At 41.6% G+C, this 25251-nt stretch overlaps 1 protein-coding gene across 2 annotated transcripts in view; it reads right to left on the bottom strand.

Annotated features, from left to right (window-relative positions):
• LOC132381523 (regulator of microtubule dynamics protein 3-like) overlaps window positions 1–23586 on the bottom strand; it is a 38152-nt gene extending 14566 nt beyond the window's left edge. Inside the window, exons 1-10 of one of the 2 annotated variants that reach the window (XM_059951006.1) lie at window positions 22904–23583; window positions 20623–20745; window positions 19411–19654; window positions 15272–15374; window positions 12825–12885; window positions 8696–8768; window positions 6393–6436; window positions 5636–5695; window positions 3726–3810; window positions 464–513 (exon numbers count right to left, since the gene is read on the bottom strand). In XM_059951006.1, coding sequence (XP_059806989.1) covers window positions 464–513; window positions 3726–3810; window positions 5636–5695; window positions 6393–6436; window positions 8696–8768; window positions 12825–12885; window positions 15272–15374; window positions 19411–19654; window positions 20623–20745; window positions 22904–23379 — 1319 coding nt within the window. In that variant the 5' untranslated portion in view covers window positions 23380–23583. Of the gene's footprint in view, window positions 1–463; window positions 514–3725; window positions 3811–5635; window positions 5696–6392; window positions 6437–8695; window positions 8769–12824; window positions 12886–15271; window positions 15375–19410; window positions 19655–20622; window positions 20746–22903 lie in introns of both variants that reach the window. The other variant, XM_059951007.1, reaches the window with a different exon arrangement.
• Window positions 23587–25251: the final 1665 nt, after the last annotated feature.

Raw genomic sequence — 25251 nt, 5'->3', positions numbered from 1 at the left:
ATCAGCAAAGCAAAACAAAAGGACGATGACATGGGGTATAGACCTGAATAAAAGTGTGATGCTGTTCAGTCCACACAAGAGAATATTGGTCTCTGTTATATTTTTTTGAGAAATACCGAAGAAATCATGAGAGTTCCAAGAACGGTACCAGAATGGTATTTACTCCTTCCAGAGAAGATTGTCACAATTTTGAAAGAAAAACCTTGGAGATTTCTTAAAGATGTCTTTAAAGTCATGAATGTATTGAATAAAACAGGTGTGGACAGAATCCAAAATCATGGGAAGTAACTGTATTTTTAATATAATCAGTGGAAGCATGCGAACTTCACAAGATAAGCTAACCCATCCCTAGTTGCTATGGCACTTTAATGAACTTGAGTCAAGGTGCTCAGAAGAAAGTACACCCAACAGTTATAATGAATTGCATCAAAGTTACTGAGATGTGATTCCATGGTAAACTTACCTGTTAAACACTTCAAACAAAACGTTACTTTCACGTTGTGGCTGCATGTCCTATAAGAAACAGAATTTACAGTTAACTAAGAATTGAAAAGAGGGTAATATTATTTCCTGGGTTTTGATCTGAGGGCTGTGGCACATGGATTTCAATATAACCCACTGTTCTGGATTCCATATTCTAGAAAGAGTATCAAGACATTGGAAGAGGTACAAGCAGATTCACAAGTACTTCATAATAGAGGGTAATGTTTCCACAAATACGCTCAAAAAATTTTTTGTGACACGTATTTAATTGCCAAGGCTGGTATTTGATGCCCGTCCTTGGTAATTCTCCAGAAGTAGTCGATGAACTGTGCAGGCTATATGGTCAAACATTTCCTGCAGTATCATAAAATTTTGACTAAGAGCCATACAGCACAGAAATGTATTTATTTATTTAGAGATACAGGACATAACGTGCCCTTTGAGCTGTGCTGCCCAGAAATCCACTGATTTAACCCAAGCATTATTGCCATGACTAATTAACTGACTAACCAGCACACCTTTGGACAGACCCACACACATGTGGGAACAATATACACATTTTGTTATAGAGGTCACTGGAAATAAACCCACAAAGTCTACATTGATCATGAAGCACTCATCGATACTAATCCTGTTTATCAGCACTTCACTTCACCCTTGGTCTTGCATACCCTGGCAATTCATCTAGATACCTCCTAATTGTTGTGAGGGTCTCTGCCTTTACCAGCCCTTTGGACACTGTATTCCAGATCCCAACCTCCTTCTTCATTAACAGGTTCTTCTTCAGATATCCTCCCTTACCCTCAACCTATGCCCTCTAATTTTAGAAAGTTTATAATTTTGTATATGTTAATTAAGTTCCTTCCTCTGCTTCAGGGCAAACAAATTCACCTCTCTTCATTACTGACACGTTCTACCCTCAGATAACATCATAGAGAATCTCCCCTGCAGCCTCTTGAATGCATTCATGTCCTTCCAATAGTGTAGTGACACTATAGTGTAGAGAGGCATGCCACTCTAGCATAAACAATGTTTTAATACGGTTATACCATAACAATGGGTGTCCTGGGAGGGTAGCACCTCTGGTGAAGGGGCTTGTCATATCCATTCTGGGGCAGCTCACTCACCTTCGGTCCCCATCAGACACTCACCTCTCACCCGTGGCTCCAAGTAGTTGTTTGCATGCGACGGCTGCCACACCCTCAGTCACTGCTTCGACAGATGGGCTAAACCAGGGGAGGACAGCTGGTGGGCCTCATACCCCGTTGAGATAGGGACATGCCTGTCCTAGCTCTGGCAGACTGGGCGGATGAGATCTACAGTGAGATCCAGTGGCTAAGAAGGTCTACTGCAATGCTCCAGGGGCAGTGAAGGACTTGATAAGGCACAGAAGGTGTCATGGTCAACTACTGTAACCAAGGAAGACCCCAGTTTGTGATGCTTGTTTATACTACTGGACCTAGACTTCTGAGATCAAGAGAGTGAAACTGCCCCAGTGCAGCAGCTTGTCCACTTTAAAAACTCTCCTGCACAGGTTTGCCGTTACTGTCGGACACGATGGACAACCACCAGAACTATAACAATCTTCTTGCATTCTGTTTATCTGCTAACGAAGGCAATTATCTCACGTCACTTCTTCCTCGCCTATTGACTTGTGCTGCCACCTACAGGGATCCTTGTATTTGTACACAAAATCCCTCTGTCCCTCAGTGTTCCCGAAGGCCCTATCTTTCACTGAATGTGTCCTACACTTCAAAGTTCAAAGTAACTTTATCATCAAAGTCACTATACTACCTTGAGATTCATTTTCTTGTGGTTATTTACAATAAACACAAAGAATCACACAAGAATGAATGAAAAACTACACACAAAGACGGTACAATGTGTAAAAAGGCAACGTTTTGGCCTGAAACATCAACTACTTATCTAGTCATTTCCGTGGATGCTGCTGACCTGCTGAGTTCCTCCAACATTTTGTGTGAGTTGGTTTGGATTTCCCATATTTTCAGACTTTCTCATGTTTACAACATGAAAAACAAATCGTGCAGATCCAGAAAGATAAACAAAATAATAATAAGTAAGTAAGAAATAATATTGGGAGCATGAGTTGTACAGTCATTGAAAGTGAGTCCAGAGGTTAGGGAGTCAGCTCAGTGGTGAGGTGAGCGAAGTTATTCACTCTTGTTCAGGAGCCTGATGGTTGATGAATCTGGTGGTGAGGGTCTTCAGGCTACTCTACCTTCTTCCTGATGGCTGCATTGAGAAGAGAGCATGGCTGGGTGGGGATCTCTGATGGTGGGTGCTGTTTTCCGTGATAGTGCTCAAAGGTGGGGAGGCTTTACCCTTGATGGATTATTCATCCTACCTAAGATGAGGATGAACACCTCACATTTATCAGTGTTAAACTCCATCTACCATGGCTCTGTCCATCTTGCTTATTGATCAATTTGATTTTAAGGCTACAACTATCCTCCTCACTATTCAAAATCACCAAGAACATTTCTGCCACCTGCAAACTATGAATCATCCCTTTTCATCTATTTCACTTCCAAATCATTTGTTTTATTTATTGTTTGTTTATTGATGTACAGTGCAGACTGGGCCCTTTGAGCTGCAAAACCCAGCAATCCTTCGATTTAACCCTAGCCTAATTATGGGAAAATTTAGAAAGATCAATTTACCAGTACATCTTTAGAGTGTGGGAGGAAACCCAGGTATTCCACAGGGAGGATGTATGTACAGACTCCCTACAGATGATGCCAGAACTAAACGCCAAACTCTGACACCCCAAGCTGAATTAGCGTGCGTTAACCACTGTGTTACAATGGCACACAATCATTACTGTATACAACTAACAGTAAGGTCCCAGCACTGATCCCTGTGGTCCATCACTGGTGACAGGGTAACAATCACAAAAAGAATCTGCCATCATCCTCTTCCTCCTATTACCAAACAAATTTTGGACTCAGTTTTCCATCATTCCATTGCTTTCCCATTCCCAGGCCTTAACTGACATCCATGTCGACACGGAGTTATAAAATAATAGTGATGTGTCCATGTTAGGCTAGTGACAGTTTTGACAGAACCTGGAAAGCAATATTGATCCCTGCTCTTTCAATGAGTGTGCCGACACCATTGCTGGAACTGAGTTTCAATCAGCCTATAAAACAAAATCTCATTATTTCACAACTCAATAAATGATACAAATTTTAATTCCACATTTTAAAATTATTTTATGTTACCTGTAACACAGGATGCTGTTTGTCTGTGATTTCAGGCATGTCATCAAGGTGGACAATACCAGGGGCTGACTTCATGATGTCAGAGCTACAGAAAGAATAGTTAAGAATTGCTCATTGACTGCAGGCTGATATGGTACATAGCTCTCTTTTGCTTCTAGACACATAAACCTGACGATATCTGCTACCAGGCTGATCAAATGGACATGCATTGCAGCCTAATGCAATCCTGTTAATGGATACCACCCATGAAAGGTGATCAGGACTAGAAACCTGGCTTATCTAGTACAGCTAATTATCCCATTCTCCCCAACTCCACTTTACAATACTGAAGTGCTGATGTCTGTGATAGTTATGATTGGGAGATTATTCAGCACCAACCAGTCATTGGACATCCATACGCAATCCCCTCAGTATCCCAGCTAATATCTGGTAATTCAGCACCAACCTGGTATTGGACATAACATACCCACTCCCCTCAGCATCACAGTTAAAATTGGGTAATTATTCAGCTCCAACTTGGTTTTGGAGTTTAGATGTTCAACCTTTTATTGAATTAAGCATTTAATGACTTTTAACATTTCACATTTTCATAGAATTAAAAAAAGTCAATTTTTTTATACTGGAAGCACGTAATCCATATCAAAGGAAATGCTGGCCCTTGATATAAGTGAATAAAACATTGTGCACCATTTCAACCATAAAATGAGAGAATTTTTAAGGTCAGAGTTCAATTTGATTATTCTACCTGTGGTGATATCACAGCTCATCCACCTTAGCCATATCTATTCAGTTTTGAGGTTTATGCATTACATCGGAATATTGCATTTGTTATGTAATATACTTGTACCTAATACAAATTTGCTTTGTATTTCAATAAGAATTGCTCTGCATTTGCGGCTGCAGTGGTAGTGGGTTAGTGGCTACAGGACCCCGAACGTCCTACTGATCAGGAGACAGGTTCGAGTGACTGAAGACCCAGCTCTGATGGTCTTTACTAACTCACATCGACAGAAGGCTTTTACTGTGTTTCTAAATGCCTCCAGTGTAAACAGACATTGGGAAACAGTTGAAAACTATTTAAATAATTAAAACAATAATGAATTGTTTTAATTTTAAACCATGTCTTAGTTGTATTTAATTAGAAAACTTATGCAACGTCTTGGCAAAGGTTTCACTGTTAATGTAACGGTTTTTCTGTTGCAGCACTGTTTGGTTTATGACTAGAGGTAACGGGGGGTTTGGAATATGTGCCGTCCAATGAAGGGAGTGTTTTTTCTTGTGTGCCTGAGAATGAGGTGATCTGGGTCTTTTGTTTAGCGGAAGATGAAGAGAGAAGATGCCTGAAAGGAGTGGGGCTGGGAGTCGACGAAGCCGGGGGTGGGGGGGGGGGGGAATCGATGCAGGACCAGCAGAAGGGAAACCGTGAGCTCCAACTTGTGCACGTTAGACTGTTTCATTAAAATGGGCCCTTTTCCTTTTGTTTTCTTTACTACCCTCTCGTCAAATTAAGAATTATAAAACTAAATCGTTTAATTGCATATGGTGCAGTGTCTGTTATTTCAAGGTACTGATTTGTAACACATCACGCAGCATTCACACAAACAGGACGCTTTACACCTCAGATTTCACACGCTTGGTGGGGCCAAAGACTGCCTTCCCTAGACTAACGCCACTGCCCGAACCTGAGGGTTACACTTACAATAAATTTTTTAAAAACTATCATTCATTGATATGACAGCTACAGCTGGTGTAAAGCTGAAGGGCCAGATATAGTGCATCTGACTCATCTGACATTACAAAACTGTCACTAAACTTAGTGAAGGAGTTTTATACAAATACACACACACCACCAGTGAAATCCAGCCCACATATTCAGAAGGGATGCTGCAATTAATTGTGCCATTACTTACCCATCATGCTGTTCAAAATGTACAACTGATTCCATGGCAGTAAAACTCCTGGGGTCTAAACTGTGGAGATTAGGATAAATTCTTTATCATAAAACTTTACTCTGTCAGTTCTGACAATGAGTACTAGCAGCAATTGATTATGGAGGGACAATTCAGTCTTTGGTTGGCAGGGTGAAGATGTGTCTCTACCAAAGAAGGTGTAAGGTGCTCCTTCCCTCCACTGGCCTGCAGGTCACCCTTGGGCAAGGTGTAGCACCTGCTTAGCCCCCGATCAGGGTCACGTGAAGCCATGGGAGCAGGTGGTGGAGGGTCATATGAGTAGCTGTTGTATATCACAAGTCTAGTTATGCCACCACTGATGCCAGGCAGAAAATCTCTGAAGAGTATTGATAATGGCTGGGGTCACCCGTCTTGTAAAGACACTGCCCAGGAGAAGGCAAAGGCAACCAGTTTGGTAGAAAAATTTGCCAAGAACAATCATGGTCATGGATAAGACCATGTCGCCCATGTCATACTACATAGCACATAATGATGATGATGTCTGGCTCTATGAGGTCAATGTATCCGACCAATATGTTCCAAACTTAAGCTTGAGGAACCTGAGGAGTCAATAATTGTCATCCTCTAAATGCTAAGAGCAGGAAGGTTGGAGTGGATTAGAAATTGATCTTGGGACTTTCTACTGTTTATAGCTCAGTAATGCCATTCACTTACTGTGATATGACCTTCCTATGATCTGAATTTATTGTATGCTTGCCTGTTAGAAGGTTCATCAAGCACGCCAACCTCATCTTCTATCTCCTGCAAAGATGAAATTCACACATAGGAATCAATATTTGGCTGTAGTTTGCTTTGTTTATTTTATAATCTCGTTCTGGTCCTGAAGGAGCAGCACAGTCGAAACTGAGGTTTTCATCGTACTCCCTGGGTCCACACATCTCAGCAAAATTGGTGTTAGCTGGGGAACTAGTCTGCTATCTTCCTCAATTGGAATCAGCTTGAGTACAGGACCTCTCAATTCTTGTGTTAGGTCAGATCTGGTGGTAAGTTGAAGCCTCCACTAAGTTCACATGGGATTTTTGTCCTGCACTTGGGAGGAAATGGAGTAGATGTTTACTCTTTAATAATTATGGTTTAGTTAATCCTAAATGCCCCTGAATTTGATTAATTTTATTTTTTAACTTTAAACATTTAACTATGTTGTTTTCTTTTCCTTAAACATCTCTGACAAAGCTCCAACTAGAGATTGGGCCTGTTCACAGGCACCAGGATTTACCCTCTGCCTCCAGCCCAGGTCAGTGTAACTGTTGGCTGGCTCCCACAAAATCCACTTCCCTACATATGTCTTGTAGCAGTCACTGAATCACAGAAACAGACCCTTAATCCATGCTGAACTGTTATTCTGTCTAGTTCCATTTACATGCATCTGGAGTATAGCCCTCCATACTCCTCCCATCCATGTACTTCTACAAATTTCTCATAAATGTTGCAATCAAACCCACATCCACTGCTCCTGCTGGCAGCTCATTCCACAATGACACCACTCTCTGAGTAAAGAAGTTACCACCCAGTATTTTACCTTTCATTCTTAACCTCTGACCTCTAGTTGTAGTCTCACCCCACCTCAGCGGAAAAAGCCTGTTGGCATTTACCACATCTATACTCATAATCTTCCCTCATTGTCCTTATGGTGCTATGCTCCTGTGGTGAACTACATATACCTGTCTGGACATGTCCCCACCGCCCGCTGACTGCTCCTGTGGCTCCTCCCACAGACCCCAGTATAAAGGCGATTGGAGGCACTGCTCCTCCCTCAGTCTCCAGGATGTTGTGTGATGGTCTCTTGCTGCTGACACTGCTTTCTTCCAGCTAATAAAAACCTATCTCTCGCCTCACGTCTCCGAGAGTTATTGATGGTGCATCAGCTCCAGAGATTAAATTCCTAACCTATTCAATCTTTCCCTATGACTCAAGTCCTGGCAACATCCTTGTCAATTTTATTAATTTTTTTCAATCTTATTAATATATTTCTTGTAGATAGCTGACCAGAACTGCACATAATACTCCAAATTTGTCCTCACCAATGTCTTGTACAACTACAACATAACATCCCGACCCCTGTACCAATGTTTTTCCTACGGTGTTTCCCTTGGCTTTGTTGTCTTTTTCAGAAGATGATGAGCAAGGTCACAGGGACATCATAATTGTATGTTAAGTGGCCAATGGAGCAACTGGGTTATAATTCCTTTCTAATACACAGTTAAGTATGAAGTTTCTTGGTTTACAGTTTATAAATGAATTCTGGACTTTTAAATGGCTAGTTTTCTAAAGAGGAGCTGGCAGAGACCTGCTCATGCACAGACTTAACTTGCAAGAAAATAAGTAACATCACGATCATAAAACGATGGCAGCACAGCAGTGCAGTGGTTGGCACAACACCTTACAGTACAAGTGACCTAGGTTCAATTACTGCTGCTGCCTGAAAAGTGTTGGCATGTTCTCCCATGACCGTGTGGGTTTCCTGTGGGTGCTCCAGTTTCCTCCTACAGTCCAAAGTCATACCGCTCATTGCACCGGTCAGGCAGCATCTCTGGAAATGAATTAACAGTTGATGTTTCAGCCCAGACCTTTCTTCGGGACTGGAAGTGAAGGGGGAAGATGCCAGAATTAAAAGATGGGAGGAGGAGAAGGAGGACAATCTAGAAGGTGATAGGTGAAGCCAGGTGGTGGGAAAGGTAAGAGGCTGGAGAAGAAGGAATCTGATAGGAGAAGAGAGTGGATCACAGGAGAAAGGGAAGTGTCAGTGTAAGATCATTTGGAAGGTTAAGTCAAAGAGCATGCATAGTAGTAGAGAGAAGTAAGAAATTTACACTTTTCAATGCCATCAATATTATCATATATTTAAGTGTGAAGTCACCTGACTTGTTAATAGTTTTCAATGATAGTCATTTTGCACACGGAAATATTGAATAAAAATAGGCCCCATAATAAAGCATCATATCTTTGGTACGTCAGACTAGGCTATACACTCAAGATAATTTAAACTAATGAATTTCTAACCTTGAGCTCTTCATTTCCTTCAGACCGGTCATCCGCTTCCTGGTCCTCCACATACCCACTCACAATTGCAAGCCTTCATCACAGGAAAAGAAACAAACATTATTAAACTGAGCCCTGGAGATGACCATTAGTAATCTGGAAGAAGCAGTAAGGACGAGCAGAAAAAAACTTTGCCGTGACTATCCCCAACATGGCTACCCCTCAGCCCCCTAGTCAAATTCCATCTTACGACTGCGTGTTCAGATTCTATTCTAAATCCACTATTAAATTGGCTCATGATACCACTGAACTGAGCTGTTTCTCAAATAACAATAATTCGGAGTACAGGAAGGAGACGGAGAGCCTTAGTGACATGGTGCCATGATAAAAATCTTTCCCTTGATGGCAGCACACCAAAAGGGCTGGTCATTGACTTTGGGAAGGGAGCAGTGCACATGCTCTTGTTTATGTCAACAGTGCTGAAATTGAAAATGCTGAGAGTTTCAAGGTCTTAGAAACAGGCAGTACCAATAGCCTGTCCTGGTCCAATCACATTGGCAGCAGAGCCAGAAACCTCACCAGCACCTCAGCTTCTTCAAAAGGCTAAATAAGTTAACTCTATCCCCTTAGACCTAGGGCCCATGGGCCCCTCGGTTAATGGTAGGGGTCAATGGCGTAAAAAGGGTTGAGAACCCCTGCCTTAGACCCTCACCAACTTTTATCAATCTACCCTACCCTGATGCATCAAAGCTTGGTATGGCAACTGCTCTGCTTGTGACTGCAAGAAACTGCAGATAGTTGTGGATACAACTCAGAACATCACAGAAAGCAATCTTCCCTCCATGGACTCTATCTGAACTCCTCACTTCCTCAGTAAAGCAGCCAGAAACCCCACTCACCCCAGACTCTTCCCTCTGCTATTCCACTAGAAGCCTGAAAACAGGTACCACCAGGCTCAAGAACTGCTTCCATCCTGCTGAACAGTACACTAAATGACAATCTCATAATCTACTTCATTATTATTTTACACTTTATTGTCTACCTGCAGTGCACTTTCTCTGTAATTGTAACATTTTTCTGCAGTTTTTGTTTAAACTTGTACTACCTCAATGTACTGTTATATAAAGAATTGATCTCTATAAATGATATTGAAAGATAAGTTTTTCACTGTACTTCAGTGCATTTGACAATAATAAACCTCAGGACCCACACCACCGGGTTCAGGAAAAGTTATTACCTCTCAACCATCAGGCTCTTGAACCAAATGAGATAACTTCACTCAACTTAACTGAACTTTGCCCACAACCTATGGACTCACTTTCAAGGGATTCTTCGTTTTATGTTCACAATATTTATTATTTATTTATTTATTATTGTTATTTCTTTTTCTATTTCTATAGTTTGTTGTCTTCTGCACAAAGGTTGTCTGTCCTGTCGGGTGCGGTTTTTTATTGTGTTTCTTGAACTTACTGTAAAAATGAATCTCAGGGTTGTTTACAGTGGCAAATTTTTTGATAATAAATTTTGTTTGAACATTGAGTTAACAAGGATATCATTGCATGCATGCAGGAAGACCTCATTCATTTTTAGGAAATGGTATCATTGGCAAGCTTGGCATTTTATTGCAAAACCCTCACTGTATTCAAAAAGCCGGTAATAAATCCTTCATGAAGAGCTGTAGTTCTTCTGGTGAAGTTACTTTTACAGTTCTAGAGGGCAAGGAGTTCCAAGATTTAGACACAGCAATTAAGGAACAGCAATATATTTCCAATTCAGGACAGTTTGTCTTGGAAGGAACCTGTAAGTGGTGGGACCTCAAGTTCTTGTTGCCGTTGGCTTATTGATAGTGCAGATTGTGAGGTTGAGACTACTTCCGGAGCCTTTTCTGGACTCTCTACGTTCTTCTTATAAGGAAGCCAGCAATGAACACAATACTCCCATGAGGTTGCATCTCTGTATATGGCATGGCTTTATTAATGAGCATAAAGGTAGTGTTCAAAGGTGTACCTTTATTGATGAAGCACCGAAGTGCACACCTAACAACTCGGGGTGCCCTGGTAGCATTGCGGTAGCTTTGGGCATCACTGTTTGGAGTTCAGTTCTGTAAGGAAGTTTGTACATCTTCCCATATTCACGTGGGTTTCCTCCGGGTGCTCCAGTTTGCTCTCGGTTAGTAGGTTAATTGGTCATTGTAATTGTCCTGTGATTAGGCTAGTGTTAAATAGGTGGGGTGCTGGATGACATGGCAGGGTAGGCCAGAAGGCCTGGGATTACCTGGAGAGACAGAAGTCAGTGAGACAGCTAAAGTCTGTAGAAGAACTGTGGCAAGTTCTCAAAGACGTATGGAACAACCAGCTAGCTTTGTATAAAATTGCATGACAATGTACCCAAGATAATTGATACAGTTTTAAAGGCAAAGGGAGGTCACACCAAATATTGCTCTGATTTAGTACTTTTTTTTTACTGTTTACTACTTGTTATAGTAATTTTTAATATTCCAAAATTTTTTAAAACCCCTCTCTTTACAGAATTTTTCTATATGTGCCTAAGAATTTTGCAGAGTACTGTATATAAAAAAAACTAACGGTTACTGGGAAAAGCAATTGCAAAGAAAGCATGACAGCGCATCTACTTTCTCAGGAGTCTGTGAAGATTCGGCATGTCATCAAAAACCTTGGTAAACTTCTACAGATGATGGTGGAAAGTGTGCTGATTGTCTTCATTATGGACTGGTATGGGAACACTGATGCCTTTGAGTGGAAAATCCACTCAAGGAATCTGCCCAGTACGTTGTGGGTAAAACCCTCCTAATTTGTGCACATCTACATGAAAGGTTTCCATAGCAAAACAGCATCCATCATCAAAGATCCTCACCCAGGAAATGCTCCTTTCTCATGCTGCCATCTGGTAGAAGGTACAGGAGCCTCAGGATTCACACCAGCATGTTCAAGAACAGTTACTATCCCTCAACCATCTGGCTTTTGAACAAAAGGGGATAGCTACATTCATTTAAGGACTCTTTTATTTTGTTATTCCATGCTCATTATTTATCGCTATTTATTTATATCTGCATTTGCACAGTTTGTTGTCCATTTATGTTGTTTACAGTCACTGTTCTACAGATTTGTTAAGTATGCCAGCAGAAAAAAAATCTCAGGGTTGGATGTAGTGACATGTATGATAATAAATTTTACTTTGAACTTTGGATTTTAATTGCCTTCCCTCCACCTGAGCAACAGCTGTTTTCCAGTACCCTCTGTTGCCTTTTACTCAGCTAACTTTTTATCGTTGCTAAAAATGCCAAGTTCATCAACTTTGTGGATAAGCCTGTTACACAGCAGCTTATGAAAAGCCTTCTGGAAGCCTATATATTAAATAAGTACTAATGCTGCTAGGAAGCTGCCCTAACTTTATGTGTTGACCTTTATTGGCAATGGAGTAACTTCTTCAAACTCATATACTTCAAGTGGAAAGGAGCTGGTGGAAGCTGTTGTGAGCCTATAGCGGTAGGGTGCGGACGTTTTGCTGGTTTCTGGCTCTGCAGAACCTACTCTCTCTTTGGCATTACGGGGGATGCAAAGAAAAGAGCCATCAGAACCGTCACAGAGACTGCTGAGTGAGCCTCCAGATGGTTATGGATCAAGAGGTGTGACCCATAGACCAATACTGCTGGGACACAAGTCGAGGCCTGACTAATCCTGGCTGGGTCGCCGGAGCAAGAGTATCTGATGCTGAAAGACTGGACACACCTGACAGCCCCAGGTGATGGCGTGTCCCATCATATACGAGGATGTATCTCAACATCCCTTGTCTGACATTGGTAGATCATTTGTAGATTGAGGCTAGCACCATTATTTTTCAGCAAAATCGAGGTGAATGTTTTTCTCATTTGCTATAACTAGCATGCAGAGGAAATTATCCTACTCTCTAACCCAGGGGTTCCCAACCTTTTTTTATGCCACGGACCAATACCAGAAAGCAAAGGGTCCCTGGACCTCAGGATGGGAACCCCTGCTCTAAACCAACCTTATTGTATAGTTCTGTCATTCCACATATCAGAGTGAATTCCTGGATGATTTCTCTTTTTAACAGTTTTATTGAGTTCCTCAATGAATAGCATTCAAGTGGAAAAAGAGGGATAATTCCGTACCAGATTTGACATTCTATACTGTCCTCATGCTCCTTCAGGCTGGCCATTCCTTCATCTCTTCCTGTGGAGAATAAAGAACACAGACTTAAAAACTTGCAGATAAAACAAAATGAAGCAAAATGACTGTCTTCTTTATGTTCATCATCACCATCTTAAAAACTTTAAAGAATGCTGACAGATTTTGTTGCCAATTTGCATTTTTATGTTTTAATATTCAGCTGACAAATTATAGTAGTATGCTTGATTCTGTATGGTAAAACTTCTGTGAATATACAAATTCACTCTTGCAAACACATTCACGAGAAAATCTGCAGATGCTGGAAATCCAAGCAACGCACACATAATACTAGGGCAGCATCCATAGAAAAATGACATTTCGGGCCAAAACCCTTCAGCAGGACTGGAGAGAGAAAAACCTGAGGAGTAGATTTATTTATACTGAGTTAAATACTGTATGTAATTAGTTTTGTTACAATAAGTGTATGGGACACTGGAAAATTGTTGAATTTCCCCTTGGGGATGAATAAAGTATCTATCTAACTATCTATCTATCTAGATTGAAAAGTTGGGGGGAGGGGAGAGAGAAACACGAGGTGATAGGTGAAACCTGAAGGGATGAAGTAAAGAGCTGAGAAGTTGATTAGTGAAAGAGACAGAAGGCCATGGAAGAAAGAAAAGTGGGGTCGAGCACCAGAGGGAGGCGATAGGTGAGCAAAGAGATAAGGTGAAAGAGGGAAAAGGGTTTAGGAAATGGTGAAAGAGCGGTGGGGTGGTGGGGGGGGGCATTACCGGAAGTTCGAGAAATCAATGTACATGCCATCAGGTTGGATATAAGATGTTGTTCCTCCAAGTGTGGCCTCATTGCAATAGTGGAGGAGGCCATAGATAACAGACAGACAGACATACTTTTTTGATCCCGAGGAAAATTAGGTTTCGTTACAGTAGCACCAACCAAGAATAGAGTAGAAATATAGCAAAATAAAACCAGAAATAATTAAATAATAATAAGTAAATTATGTCAAGTGGAAATGTCCAGGACCAGCCTATTGGCTCAGAGTGTCTGACACTCTGAGAGAGGAGTTGTAAAGTTTGATGGCCACAGGCAGGAATGACTTCCTACGACGCTCAATGTTGCATCTCGGTGGAATGAGTCTCTGGCTGAATGTACTCCTGGGCCTAACCAGTACATTATGGAGTGGATGGGAGACATTGTCCAAGATGGCATGCAACTTGGACAGCATCCTCTTTTCAGACACCACCATCAGAGAGTCTAGTTCCACCCCCACAGCATCACTGGCCTTACGAATGAGATTGTTGATTCTGTTGGTGTCTGCTACCCTCAACCTGCTGCCCCAGCACACAACAGCAAACATGATAGCACATATTGAAATGGGAATGGGAAGTGGAATTAAAATGGGTGGCCACTGGGACATCCTACTTTTACTGGCGGACGGAGCATAGGTGCTCAGCAATACGGTCTCCCAATCTTCGTCGGGTCTCACTGATATTTAGGAGGCCACACCAGGAGCACTGGACCCAGTATATAACCCCAAGAGGTTCACAGGAGAAGTATCGCCTCACCTGGAAGGACAGTTTGGGGTCTTGAGGAGGTGTAGGGGCAGGTGTAGCACTTGTTTCATTTGCAAGGAAAGAGATCAGTAGGGAGGGACAAATGAGCAAGGGAGTCTCGTAGAGTTTCTCTCTCGCCTCCCTCCACCTTTTAAATCTACTCTTCAGCTTTTTCTTGCCAATCCTGTCAAAGAGTTTCGGCCCGAAACTTCGACTGTACATTTTTCTATAGATGCTGCTAGGCCTGCTAAGTTCCTCCAGCATCTTGTGTGTGTTGCTTGCAAACACATTAACTACTTTCTGAATCTAACTATTGTTTTCTTAGGTTGTATTTAGCATAGACAGAGATAGAGTTCACTTTGACATTTAACAAACAGATTGTATTCAGCAGTCTAAAGATATAGCTCATTTTGGCACTGAACAAACCTTACACTTTATTTATCACAGTCGATACACGATATATACTGTAGCTCACTTTGCCATTGAATAAACCTTTACAAGTTCATCATATTTCAGGGTTTGGGTATCACTGACAAGGGCAACACTTCTTGACCATCCCTGGCTTCAAGCTGCCATCTTGAACTCTTGCAATCCTCCTGGTATTCCTTAGCATGTCAGTTTGGTGTTCTCAGCAGCAAAATATACAATTTAGATCTTTAAATTGCAGCTTTCATGGTAGAAAAAGAATGAGATGGAAGGTAATGAATGATCTACATTTCTACACAGTCAATGAGTATTTTCTCCACATTACCTGTATCGATTAGTGAACTCATGTTGATTAGAAAGTGGATTAAACCAAAGTACTCTTATTACAGTAATCATACTTGGCAAAATGGAGACACTGTTAGATCTTAATTTTTCAATAATAAGATTCCTACCTGCCAAAGCATAGCAGTTCTGAGTTTCCTTATCTTCTGTCAGCTGGAACATGTCACTATAGGCACGAATCATCCGCCAGCAGAACTCTTTTCTCTTGCCGTACTGTAAGTTATGAGAGAGCTAATTCAAACACCATGGTAATACTACAAAGACTCAATAACAGTTATTTCATTCAGTAGTTCCCTGATAAGACCATAAGACAAAGGATTAGAATTACGCCATTCCATCATGGCTGATTTATTTTCTCTCTCAACCCCATTCTCCTGCCCTCTCCATGTAAACTTTGATACCCTGACTAACCAAGATTCTAGCGAAGTAAGAAATAACATTTGCATTTACATTGATCAGGACTTTTCACCTTTTACAACCATGGGACATCTTTCAAACCGATGAATATTTCTTGATGTGGGCTCATGGTTGAAATGGAGGAAATATGAAAAGTTTTATTTATATATATATATATATATATTAAATATATCAAGTACCAATGATCTGTAATGTAATAATGGCTGCATAATCCTTTTTTTTGGCAATACTGATCATAGTCTAAATACTGTTCAGAATCATTCTTGAGACACCAGAGAGAAATCGTTGACTATCCTGAAGTCAATATTGGTATGAGTATAAAGTCCTGGTCCTTCTCTAGTTCAGAGAAAACATACAAGATAGCTGTTTGCCTTTAATACTGTAACATCCGATGTAAGACAATTGATACATGACAGCTGTAAGTACTGTATATCAGCTGAAGGCACAGTGGTTAGTGCAACACTATTACAGCTCCAGACGTCAGAGTTTGGAGCTCAATTCTGACGTCATTTGTACGGAGTCTGTATGTCATCTCTGTGGAATGCATGGATTTTCTCCATCTGCCCCAGTTTCCACCCATCGTTCAAAGATGTACCTGGTAGGTTAATTGGTCATTGTAAATTGGCCTGTAATATAGAGTATTGTGTGTAGTTCTGACTGCCTATCTACAGGAAAGATATCAATATGATTGAAAGGGAACAAAGAAAATTTACAAGGATTTACTTGAGGACCTGAGTTATAGGGAAAGGTTGACTTGGACTTTATTAGGTCTTTATTCCCTAGAGTGTAGGAGAATGAGGGAAGATTTGATAGAGCTATACAAAATTATGATGGGTATAGATAGGGTAAATTCAAGCTGGCTTTTTCCACTTGTTTTGGGTGAGACTACAACTAGAGGTCTTGAAAGGTGAAATATTTAAATGAACATGAGGGGAAACTTCTTCATTTAAAGGGTGGTGTGCAATGTTCCCGCTAACTTGTAATGATGAGCATGCGCAAAAATCTTGTGCTGTGCAATTTTTTCCCTAGTGACAACCACATGTGCGCACTGAATAATTTCTTCAATAAAAACGGTAAAAATAAGCCAGTCCTAAAATCTGCAGAGAGATAATTGCAAACTCCATGTTGTCAATACTATTTGCATCAGAAAATAGAAAAGGGGATATGATTGTGTATGACCATGAAACATACTTAACATATAAAGGGTGGCAACCTTTTGTGTGCTGTTTAAATTCCTCTGTGCACTAATAGCAAAAGATGTGTGTGCACACACACCTGAGAGGAAACATTGGTGGTGTGAGCGTGGAATGAGCTACCAGCACAAATGGGTGACGACTTCAACATTTAAAGGAATTTAGATAGGTATATGGATGGGAGGGTATGAAGGTTATGGTCTAGGGGGCAGTTGAAGGAACTAGGTAGAATAATAATTCAGCATGAACTAGATGGGCCTAATGGCCTGCTTCTGTGCTATGACTCTATTTGTAGATCATCTGCATGGCACACTCCTGCACTCTCCTGAAAATTACAAAAATACTCAGTAGTTGTAGGAGTCCCCCATTGTTAACTGGAAATGCTAGACGGAATGCCAACAGCAGCAACTGTTTGTCATAGATTAATGGTGCAGCACATCACAGGAAATGGTATAGTGAAACATTATACAGGGAACCACTCTGTCAACCAGCCATTTGAGGATTGTGATCCTCGTAGAGATCTGCAGTGCACTGTCATAGGAAAGCAGCATCCATCAACAAGGACCCCCACTACCCAGGACATGCTCTCTTCTCACTGCTGCCATCAGGAAAGAAGGTACAGGAGCCTCAGGACCCACAGCACCAGATTTAGGAAGTTATTGCCCCTCAACCATTAGGCTCTTGAACCAGAGAGGATAATGTCACTCAACTTCACTTGCCTCATCACTGAACTGTTCCCACAACCTATGGACTTACTTTCAAGGATTCTTCATCTCATATTCTCAGTATTTATTATATATTAATTTTTTATCATTAATATTATTTATTTTATTTCTTTTTGTATTTGCAGTTTGCTGTCCTTTGCACACTGTTGTCTGTCCATCCAGTTGGGTGCAGTCTTTCATTGATTCTATTGTGTTTCTTGTATTTGATGTGAACGCTGACAAGAACACGAACCTCAGGGTTGTATATGCTGGCATAAATGTAGTTTGATAATAAATCTACTTTACTTTGAAATGGGTTCACTATATTGTCACTTTGCTAGTCTCACCAAGGCCTATTGGTTAAGAGAAAAAAAGCATTATTGATACAGAGCTTCTATTTTTGCAGATTTCTAAACAGCAACTGAACATGAACAAAGTTTTTGGAAACTGCTGCAATCTATTTATCATTGCATCAGATTTGTAACATTTTGCTAATCTCTAGATTTAAAATAGAGAATGCTGGGACAGGCAGCGCTAATGGAAAGGAAAATATAATTAACATTTCAGATCAATAACCATCTGCATTATAACTTGCTGTTTCCCTACTTCATAATCAAGTGAAATTAAATGAATTTGTTTATCAATAGGAGTAATACCTAACTTTTCAGTTAAATAGCAGTTTCAAAGGATTCAAAGCACATTTATTATCAAAGTAAGCATGCAGCATACAACCCTGAGATTCGACTCCCCACAGACAACCATGAAATGAAGAAAGCCATGGAACCTGTTCAAGGAAAAACATCAACCTGTTCCCCCGTGCCCAAAAGCACTTCCTGTAAATGGCAACAAAAAGTAATGAGCGAAAACACAGAATATAAAACACAAAAACTAAAGAGTCCATATTCAGTTCATCTCAGTGTTCATCACCTGCAGAGCATCTCGATTCAAAGTCACCCAACAACAGCAACAGAAAAAGGAGTGACCAGGAACCAGAAAACACATTAACTTCTCTAGAGATTCAAGGAATCAATTTTGAAGCTACAATTTATTTATTTATTTATTGAGATACAGCGCAGATTAGGCCCCTTTTGTGCCGCCCAGCAATCCCGTGATTTAAACCTGGCCTAATCATAGGACAATTTACAATGACCAATTTAGCTGGTACGTCTGTGGACTGTGAGAGGAAACCAGAGCAACTGGAGGAAACCTACACATTCCATGGGAAGAATGTACAGGTTCCTTACAAAGGACATTGGAAATGAATGCCGAACTTCGATGTCCCAAGCTGTAATAGTGGCACGCTAACTGTTAGACTACCATGGTGCCCAGAGAGGACGTTGATTTTCATTTGCGATTTATTTCCTCTTTCTGCTGTGTGTGCTTCAAGTCAAAATCCAAATTAATGTGGAAATGATGTAAAAAAAACAGCTTACGAACAGAAAGTAACATTTGTACAAAACAAAATGCATACCAAACAACCAGCGCCTCTCGAGGCCAGAACAGCCAATCATCTCGAATGTTATAATTAAAATAAAGATTTGGAGGATGCAGTCATTGAAAGCATTGTATGAAGGCAGCCTATTATCTATACTACGTAACTGCACTAATGTTGTTCCTTTACAGTCAATCACAAGAATGTGGCACCCTTCACTGGATGAATTCCTGTCAATAACTAATAGGTGCTCATACACAGTTTTATAGTACCATAGTAACATTGGTAGTGTTCTATTTTGTTCTGCAGTTCATTTAAATACATAATTTGTTACTCAGTTTGTTTTTTTATACCTTTTTAATGATTTTCATGAAACTTTGATTAATTGGGGTAGCTGCTTAGTTGGGACAAAATGTACTGATCCCAATGGCTGAAATCCACCTGTGGGCATTACAATAATTGTAAAGAAGTGAATCAAACAAACTATTTTTATTTGTTTCTACCTTGTTTTTATAGTCCAAAAGGACCTTGAATCCTTGCTCTTGCTCCTCCTTGGTTCCATCATGCAACCTGTCGATTTCATGCAGCAGGAAGGTGATTTCATTTTTATCACCTTCAGCTGGCTGTGGGCACTGTACGGAGTTGGCCTCATGCTCCAGCGGAGGGGAGAAATTCAGAACCTGGACCAAGTCATTGACCTCTTCTTCATCCTTTTCCATTTCTGCTTCATTCGTTGCCATTGCATGACTGGAATAAACAAATTTCAGAGTTCATAAGCTTATTAACATTTTTAAAAATTTCAATAGAGTTGAGAAACTTTGTAAGCTTGGCCCACAGAAACTCCTGAAGTGGACAATGGAAAACTGGAATTGCTACTGCAAGTACACATTGAACAGAAGAACATTCCACAATTGTGGATGGTGAAATAAGCAGCAGAGAGTTGTGAACTCAGCCAGCTCCATCACAGGCACTAGCTTTCCCAACATCCAGGACATCTTCATGGAGCGAGGCCTCAAAATAGGTTGTATCCATCATTAAGGATCCCCATCACAGGTCATGCCCTCTTCTCATTGCTACCATCAGGAAGGGGGTTCAGGAGGCTGAAGGCACACATTCAATGATTCAGAAACAGCTTCTTCCCTTCTGCCTTCAGATTTCTGAATGGACAATGAATCCATGAACATTACCCTTCACTACTTTCTTTTTTTTATTTTTTGGCCTATTTATTTAACACACACACACACACACACAAACTTCTTACCGTAATTTAGTTTTTATTATGCATTGCACTGTACTGCTGCTGCAAAACAACAAATTTCACGACATATGCCAGTGATATTAAACCTCATTCTGATTCTGAACAAAAAAAGAGGTTGTTGAATCAAAATGGAATGCAAACTATGGGATGATATTCTGAAATGGTGTGGCATCCTCAAGTTTTTAAAATCGTTTACTAACTGGGGACTTCCAGTTGGTGATCCTCACTACTGTAAAGAGTTCTAGAATAAAAAATATAATTGGGAGGATATTTTTATTTCTTGAGCAAGAGAAAATCTGAAGATGCTGGGAATTCAAGCAACAAACACAAAATGCTGGAGGAACTCAGCAGGCCAGGCAGCATCTATGCTAAAGAGTGCAGTCGACGTTTTGGGTTATTTCTACTACTTTTGTACGTATCCTACAAAAAGGTGTTAAAATAACAATAAACACATTACCCAATGCTCTCTTGAAGCTGAAGAGATGACGGATCAGCATCCAGGGCAACTCTGTCCTCTGTGAGGGCTGCAGTTGCAAATGCGAGCATAGAACAGTCTGATCCTGCAGGGATTTCTGTTTGACTGTTGATTACAAAGGAAGTATAAGTTCTTATTTTCAAACCTATAAAACGATTTGCAAATCTGTTATTTTCCCTTTAATTATTCTGTTAATCCAGTTATTTTGTATTAGAGTGATTCAACTATCATAGCAAATCTCAAAGTCAAACATTAAGGTCTACGTGCTGTAACAATCCAGTTAAAAGTTTTATATTTGAAGTGTCTACCTGGTTTGATTCTGAAAGAAAAAACACAGCCTCTCTTTAACAGTATACAACCATATACTTTTAGAAGTACCATCAATTGATGAGAAGATCTCCATAATAGAATGTTAAGGTAAAGGAAAGATCCAAACCATAATATTATCTAAAATACACGCAGGGTAACCGGAAAATCACGATCTGTGCAGATTGGAAATACCATCTCCTTCTCACTGATGATCAACACTGGTGCCTCAGGGATGTGTCCCACTACTCTAATCTCTCTACACCCATGACTGTGTGGCTCAAATGTCATCTATAAATTTGCTGATGGTTGTTGGCAGAGTTTCATATGAAGACAAAAAAGAGTACAGGAGTGAGATATACCAGCTGGTGGAGTGGTGTCGCAGCAACAACCTGGCACTCAACGCCAGTAAGACCAAAACACTGATTGTGGAATTCAGGAAGGGTAAGACGCACCAATCCTCATAGAGGGATCAGAAGTGGAGAGAGTGAGCAGTTTCAAATTCCTGGGTGTCATTATCTCTGAGGATCTAACCTGGATCGACGTAGCTATAAAGAAGGCAAGACAGTGGCTATATTTCATTAGGAGATTGAGGAGATTTGGTTTGTCACCTAAAACACTCGAAAACTTCTACGGATGTACTGTGGAGAGCATTCTGGCAGGCTGCATTATCAGAGTCTGGTATGGGGGGGGGGTGGGGATGCTAATACATAGGATTGAAAGAAGCTACAGAAAGTTGTAAAATTACTCAGCTCCATCGTGGGTTCTAGCCTCTGTAGTATCTATCACATCTTCAAGGAGCGGTGCCTCAGAAAGGTAATGTTCATTATTAAGGACCTCCATCACCCAGGACATGCCCTCTTCTCACTGTTACCATCAGGAAGGAGGTACAGAAGCCTGAAGGCACACACTCAATGATTCAGGAACAGCTCCTTCCCCTCTGCCATCTGATTCCAAAATGAACACTGAACCATTGACACTACCTCACATTTTTTTTTATTTTTGTTTTTGGACTATTTTGAATTTAACTATTTCATACATGCACACACATATATAAATATAAATAAATAAATAAATATATTTTTTGATTATTTATTTTTCTATATTTATTGTGTATTGCAATGTACTGCTGCCACAAAGACAATATATTTCATGATATATGTCAGTGATATTAAACCTGATCCTGGGAGAATTGGAGAATTGGCCAAGAAGGTGTTTTTTCAAGCTGAAAAGACTGGAACATGTATAGACTGTATTTTGGAAAGGATTTGTTCATTTAGAACTGAGATCATGAGAAATTCCTTTCATTAAGGATTGTAAATCTGGAATATTATACTTCAGAGACCTTCAATCAATCACTGAATTAAAATATGAAATCAAGAGATACTGAGACATTGTGTGGGAAAGCAAACTTGAGCAACAGCATCAGTCATTCGAATGGAGCTGACTCAGAGAAACAAAAGGTCTACTTAGTATTGTGCAGGAAAGACAAAATGCCTGGAAGTTCTTGCACCAAAGGTTCTTTCCCCAGGATTGAGGAAATTAAGAACTAGAGGGCATAGCTTAAAGGTGAGAGGGTGACAGTTTAAAAGGAGGCCTGAGGTGCAACCTCTTCACATAGGTACAACCATGATGGCCTGCACATCCCTCTGTTCCCTCAGATTCTCCATCCTTCACATGAAGAAATATGCCCTGTGGAATTCATTACCACTGGTGGCTATGGAGGCCGAATCATTGGGGAAAATTTAAGGCAGAGGTTGATACATTCTTGATTTGTCAGTGCGTGAAGGGATGCAGAGAGAAAGCAGAAGATGGAAGAATGGATCAGCCATAATGAAAAAGCCTAATTCTTCTCCTATGCCTTACAGTCTTAAAGTGACAGCCCTTTATGCGCTGGGACTCTACACTCTCCTGCTTCTGGACACCTTCTGTCCATGCCCATTACTGTATGACTAACCCTGCTTCAGTCTCACTGTCTGAGGATTTCTCAGCATTTGCTGTGAAGTAGACGGACAGCGAGTCTGCTGAATCATCGCTGTCTCTCTTGGCTTCGTATCTCCTCTTCTTCCTCCTGGCACTCTTGTACTTCTTCACGCTGACCTGCTTCCCTACAAAGCCTTGGATGCACTGCTTCAGGGAGGTCACCTCCTCCTTCAGGCCGTCCAGGCAGGTTTGGATGGAATCGAGATGCCACCGGATTTCGGCCTGCTCCTCTAAGACCCCACTGGGGGGCTCCTGGGCACCTGCCAAGGTGGGGGCCTGCTTCTGCTGCTCCGGCTGGGCCACAGCCCCCGCGCCTTCCACCTCCTCCAGGGCTTCCAAGAGGATGGAGCCCCTCTGTTGCCTCCACAAATAGTAAATCCCCAGGGCTCCCGAGGCCACCCCAACACCTGCCAGCAAGCCCAGGGGCCTGAAGCTCTGCTTGCTGAACATTGGGCCTTACACGCCCATTGTGGTCGGGCAGGCGACGCCGCGCCGCCCGTTGCTAGGGACGCGCGAGCCGCTGACAACGGGTCAAATCCCGGGCGGCTCCGGCAAACTCTCGCGAGACTCGCCTCTTCCCCCCCCCCCCCCGGGGCAGCGGGGTCTTGCGTTGTCATAGCAACCTGGGAGCTTGACGGTCGCCAACCTCATAGTTCCCGCATCCCCTGTTTCTGCCTCCCCCCCAGGACCCACTAACCCGCTTGTCCGGGTAGACCCAGTGTTTCTGCACCCCCGAACTCATATCTGCATACTGTACCTCGACCCTGTATTACCCCCCCCCCCCCCAGTTCAGCCCCTTCCTACCCTCATCCGCGACTCCTCACACTCTCTGGATCTTTTAAATGATTTCCAGTTCCCTGGCCCCAATCGTTTCATTTTCAGCACGGACGTCCAGTCCCTATACACCTCCATCCCCCACTGGGAAGGCCTCAAAGCTCTCCGTTTTTTCCCAGTTCCCCTCCACCTGGCAATACTTGTCCTCACTCTCAGTAATTTCTCCTTCTGCTCCTCCCACTTCCTTCAAGCAAAAGGTGTGGCCACGGGGCACTGGCTATCCCTGGTGGTTTGTCTGCTACATGGAACAGTCTCTGTTCCAGGCTGGTGACCGTCCCGCACTATTACTACGCTACATCAACGATTGCATTGGTGTTGCTTCCTGCACCCATGCTGAACTTGTCAATTTCATCCACTTTGACTCCAACTTCCACCCTGCCCTCAAGAATACCTGGTCCATTTTTGACACCTCCCTCCCCTTTCTTGATCTCACCGTCTCTATCTCTGGAGACAGCTTATCTACTGATGTCTGTTATAAACCCCTGGACTCTCACAGCTACCTGGACTACACCTCTTCACACCCCGTTATTTGTAAAAGTGCCATCCCCTGCTCTCAATTCTTCTGTCTCTGCCACATCTGCTCTCAGGATGAGGCTTTTCATTCCAGAAGAAAGGAGATGTCCTCCTTCTTCAAACAGAGGGGCTTCCCTTCCTCCAACACCAATGCTGCCCTCGACTGCATCTCTTCCACTTCAAGCTCGTTCCATATCCTCACCACCTGAAAAGGTTGCATCTTAGCTTCCTATTAAATCTTTCCCCTCTCACCCTAAATCTAAACCCCCTTGCTTTGGTCTCCTGCACTTAGCATCCACCTCACAATTTTAAATTTCTGTATAAGGTCAGCTCTTCCAGGGAATAAACACCTAGCCTGGCCAACTTCTTCCTGTAACTCAGGCCCTCAATCCTCGAAACATTCTAATAATTCTTCTCAGCACTCTTTCCACTTTAACCATGTCCTGCCTTGATTTCAGAGGGCAGGCTTCGATCATTTTGATTAGCTCCACATGATGTCAAATAACAGTTGAGAGGATTGGTTAAAGTCCTGTTCTGTCAGTAGCACTGATTGCTCTATAAGTCACAGTACCAACATCTACCTAGCAAAGTGCAAAAAAGTTGGAGTAATCCATTCTGGTTTATTACTACCCGATATCTTCACACAGTCAGCAAGGTGAAGGAAAGTTATACCAATGACATTATCAAGTGACTCTTACCCTCCAATAATCCACTCACTGATGTTCGGCTCAGGCCACTGTGCTCCAGCCATACCCAATTTCCCTCAGGATCAATATGTCTGTCTGTCTGTGAATTGTTCTGGACCCAGCATGCACTGTAAGTGCAATAATGAAGAAAACACAGCAGCGCCTCTACTTCCTCAGGAGTTTGTGAGATTCGGCACAGCATCTAAAACTTTGACAAACCTCTATAGATGTGTGGTGGAGAGTATATTGACTGGCTGCATCACAACCTGGCGTGGAAACCTCAATGCCC

The sequence above is a fragment of the Hypanus sabinus genome, chromosome 26, assembly GCF_030144855.1.
Source record: "Hypanus sabinus isolate sHypSab1 chromosome 26, sHypSab1.hap1, whole genome shotgun sequence".
Classification (NCBI taxonomy): Eukaryota; Metazoa; Chordata; class Chondrichthyes; order Myliobatiformes; family Dasyatidae; genus Hypanus; species Hypanus sabinus.
This window is presented reverse-complemented; position numbering and strand designations above follow the sequence as displayed.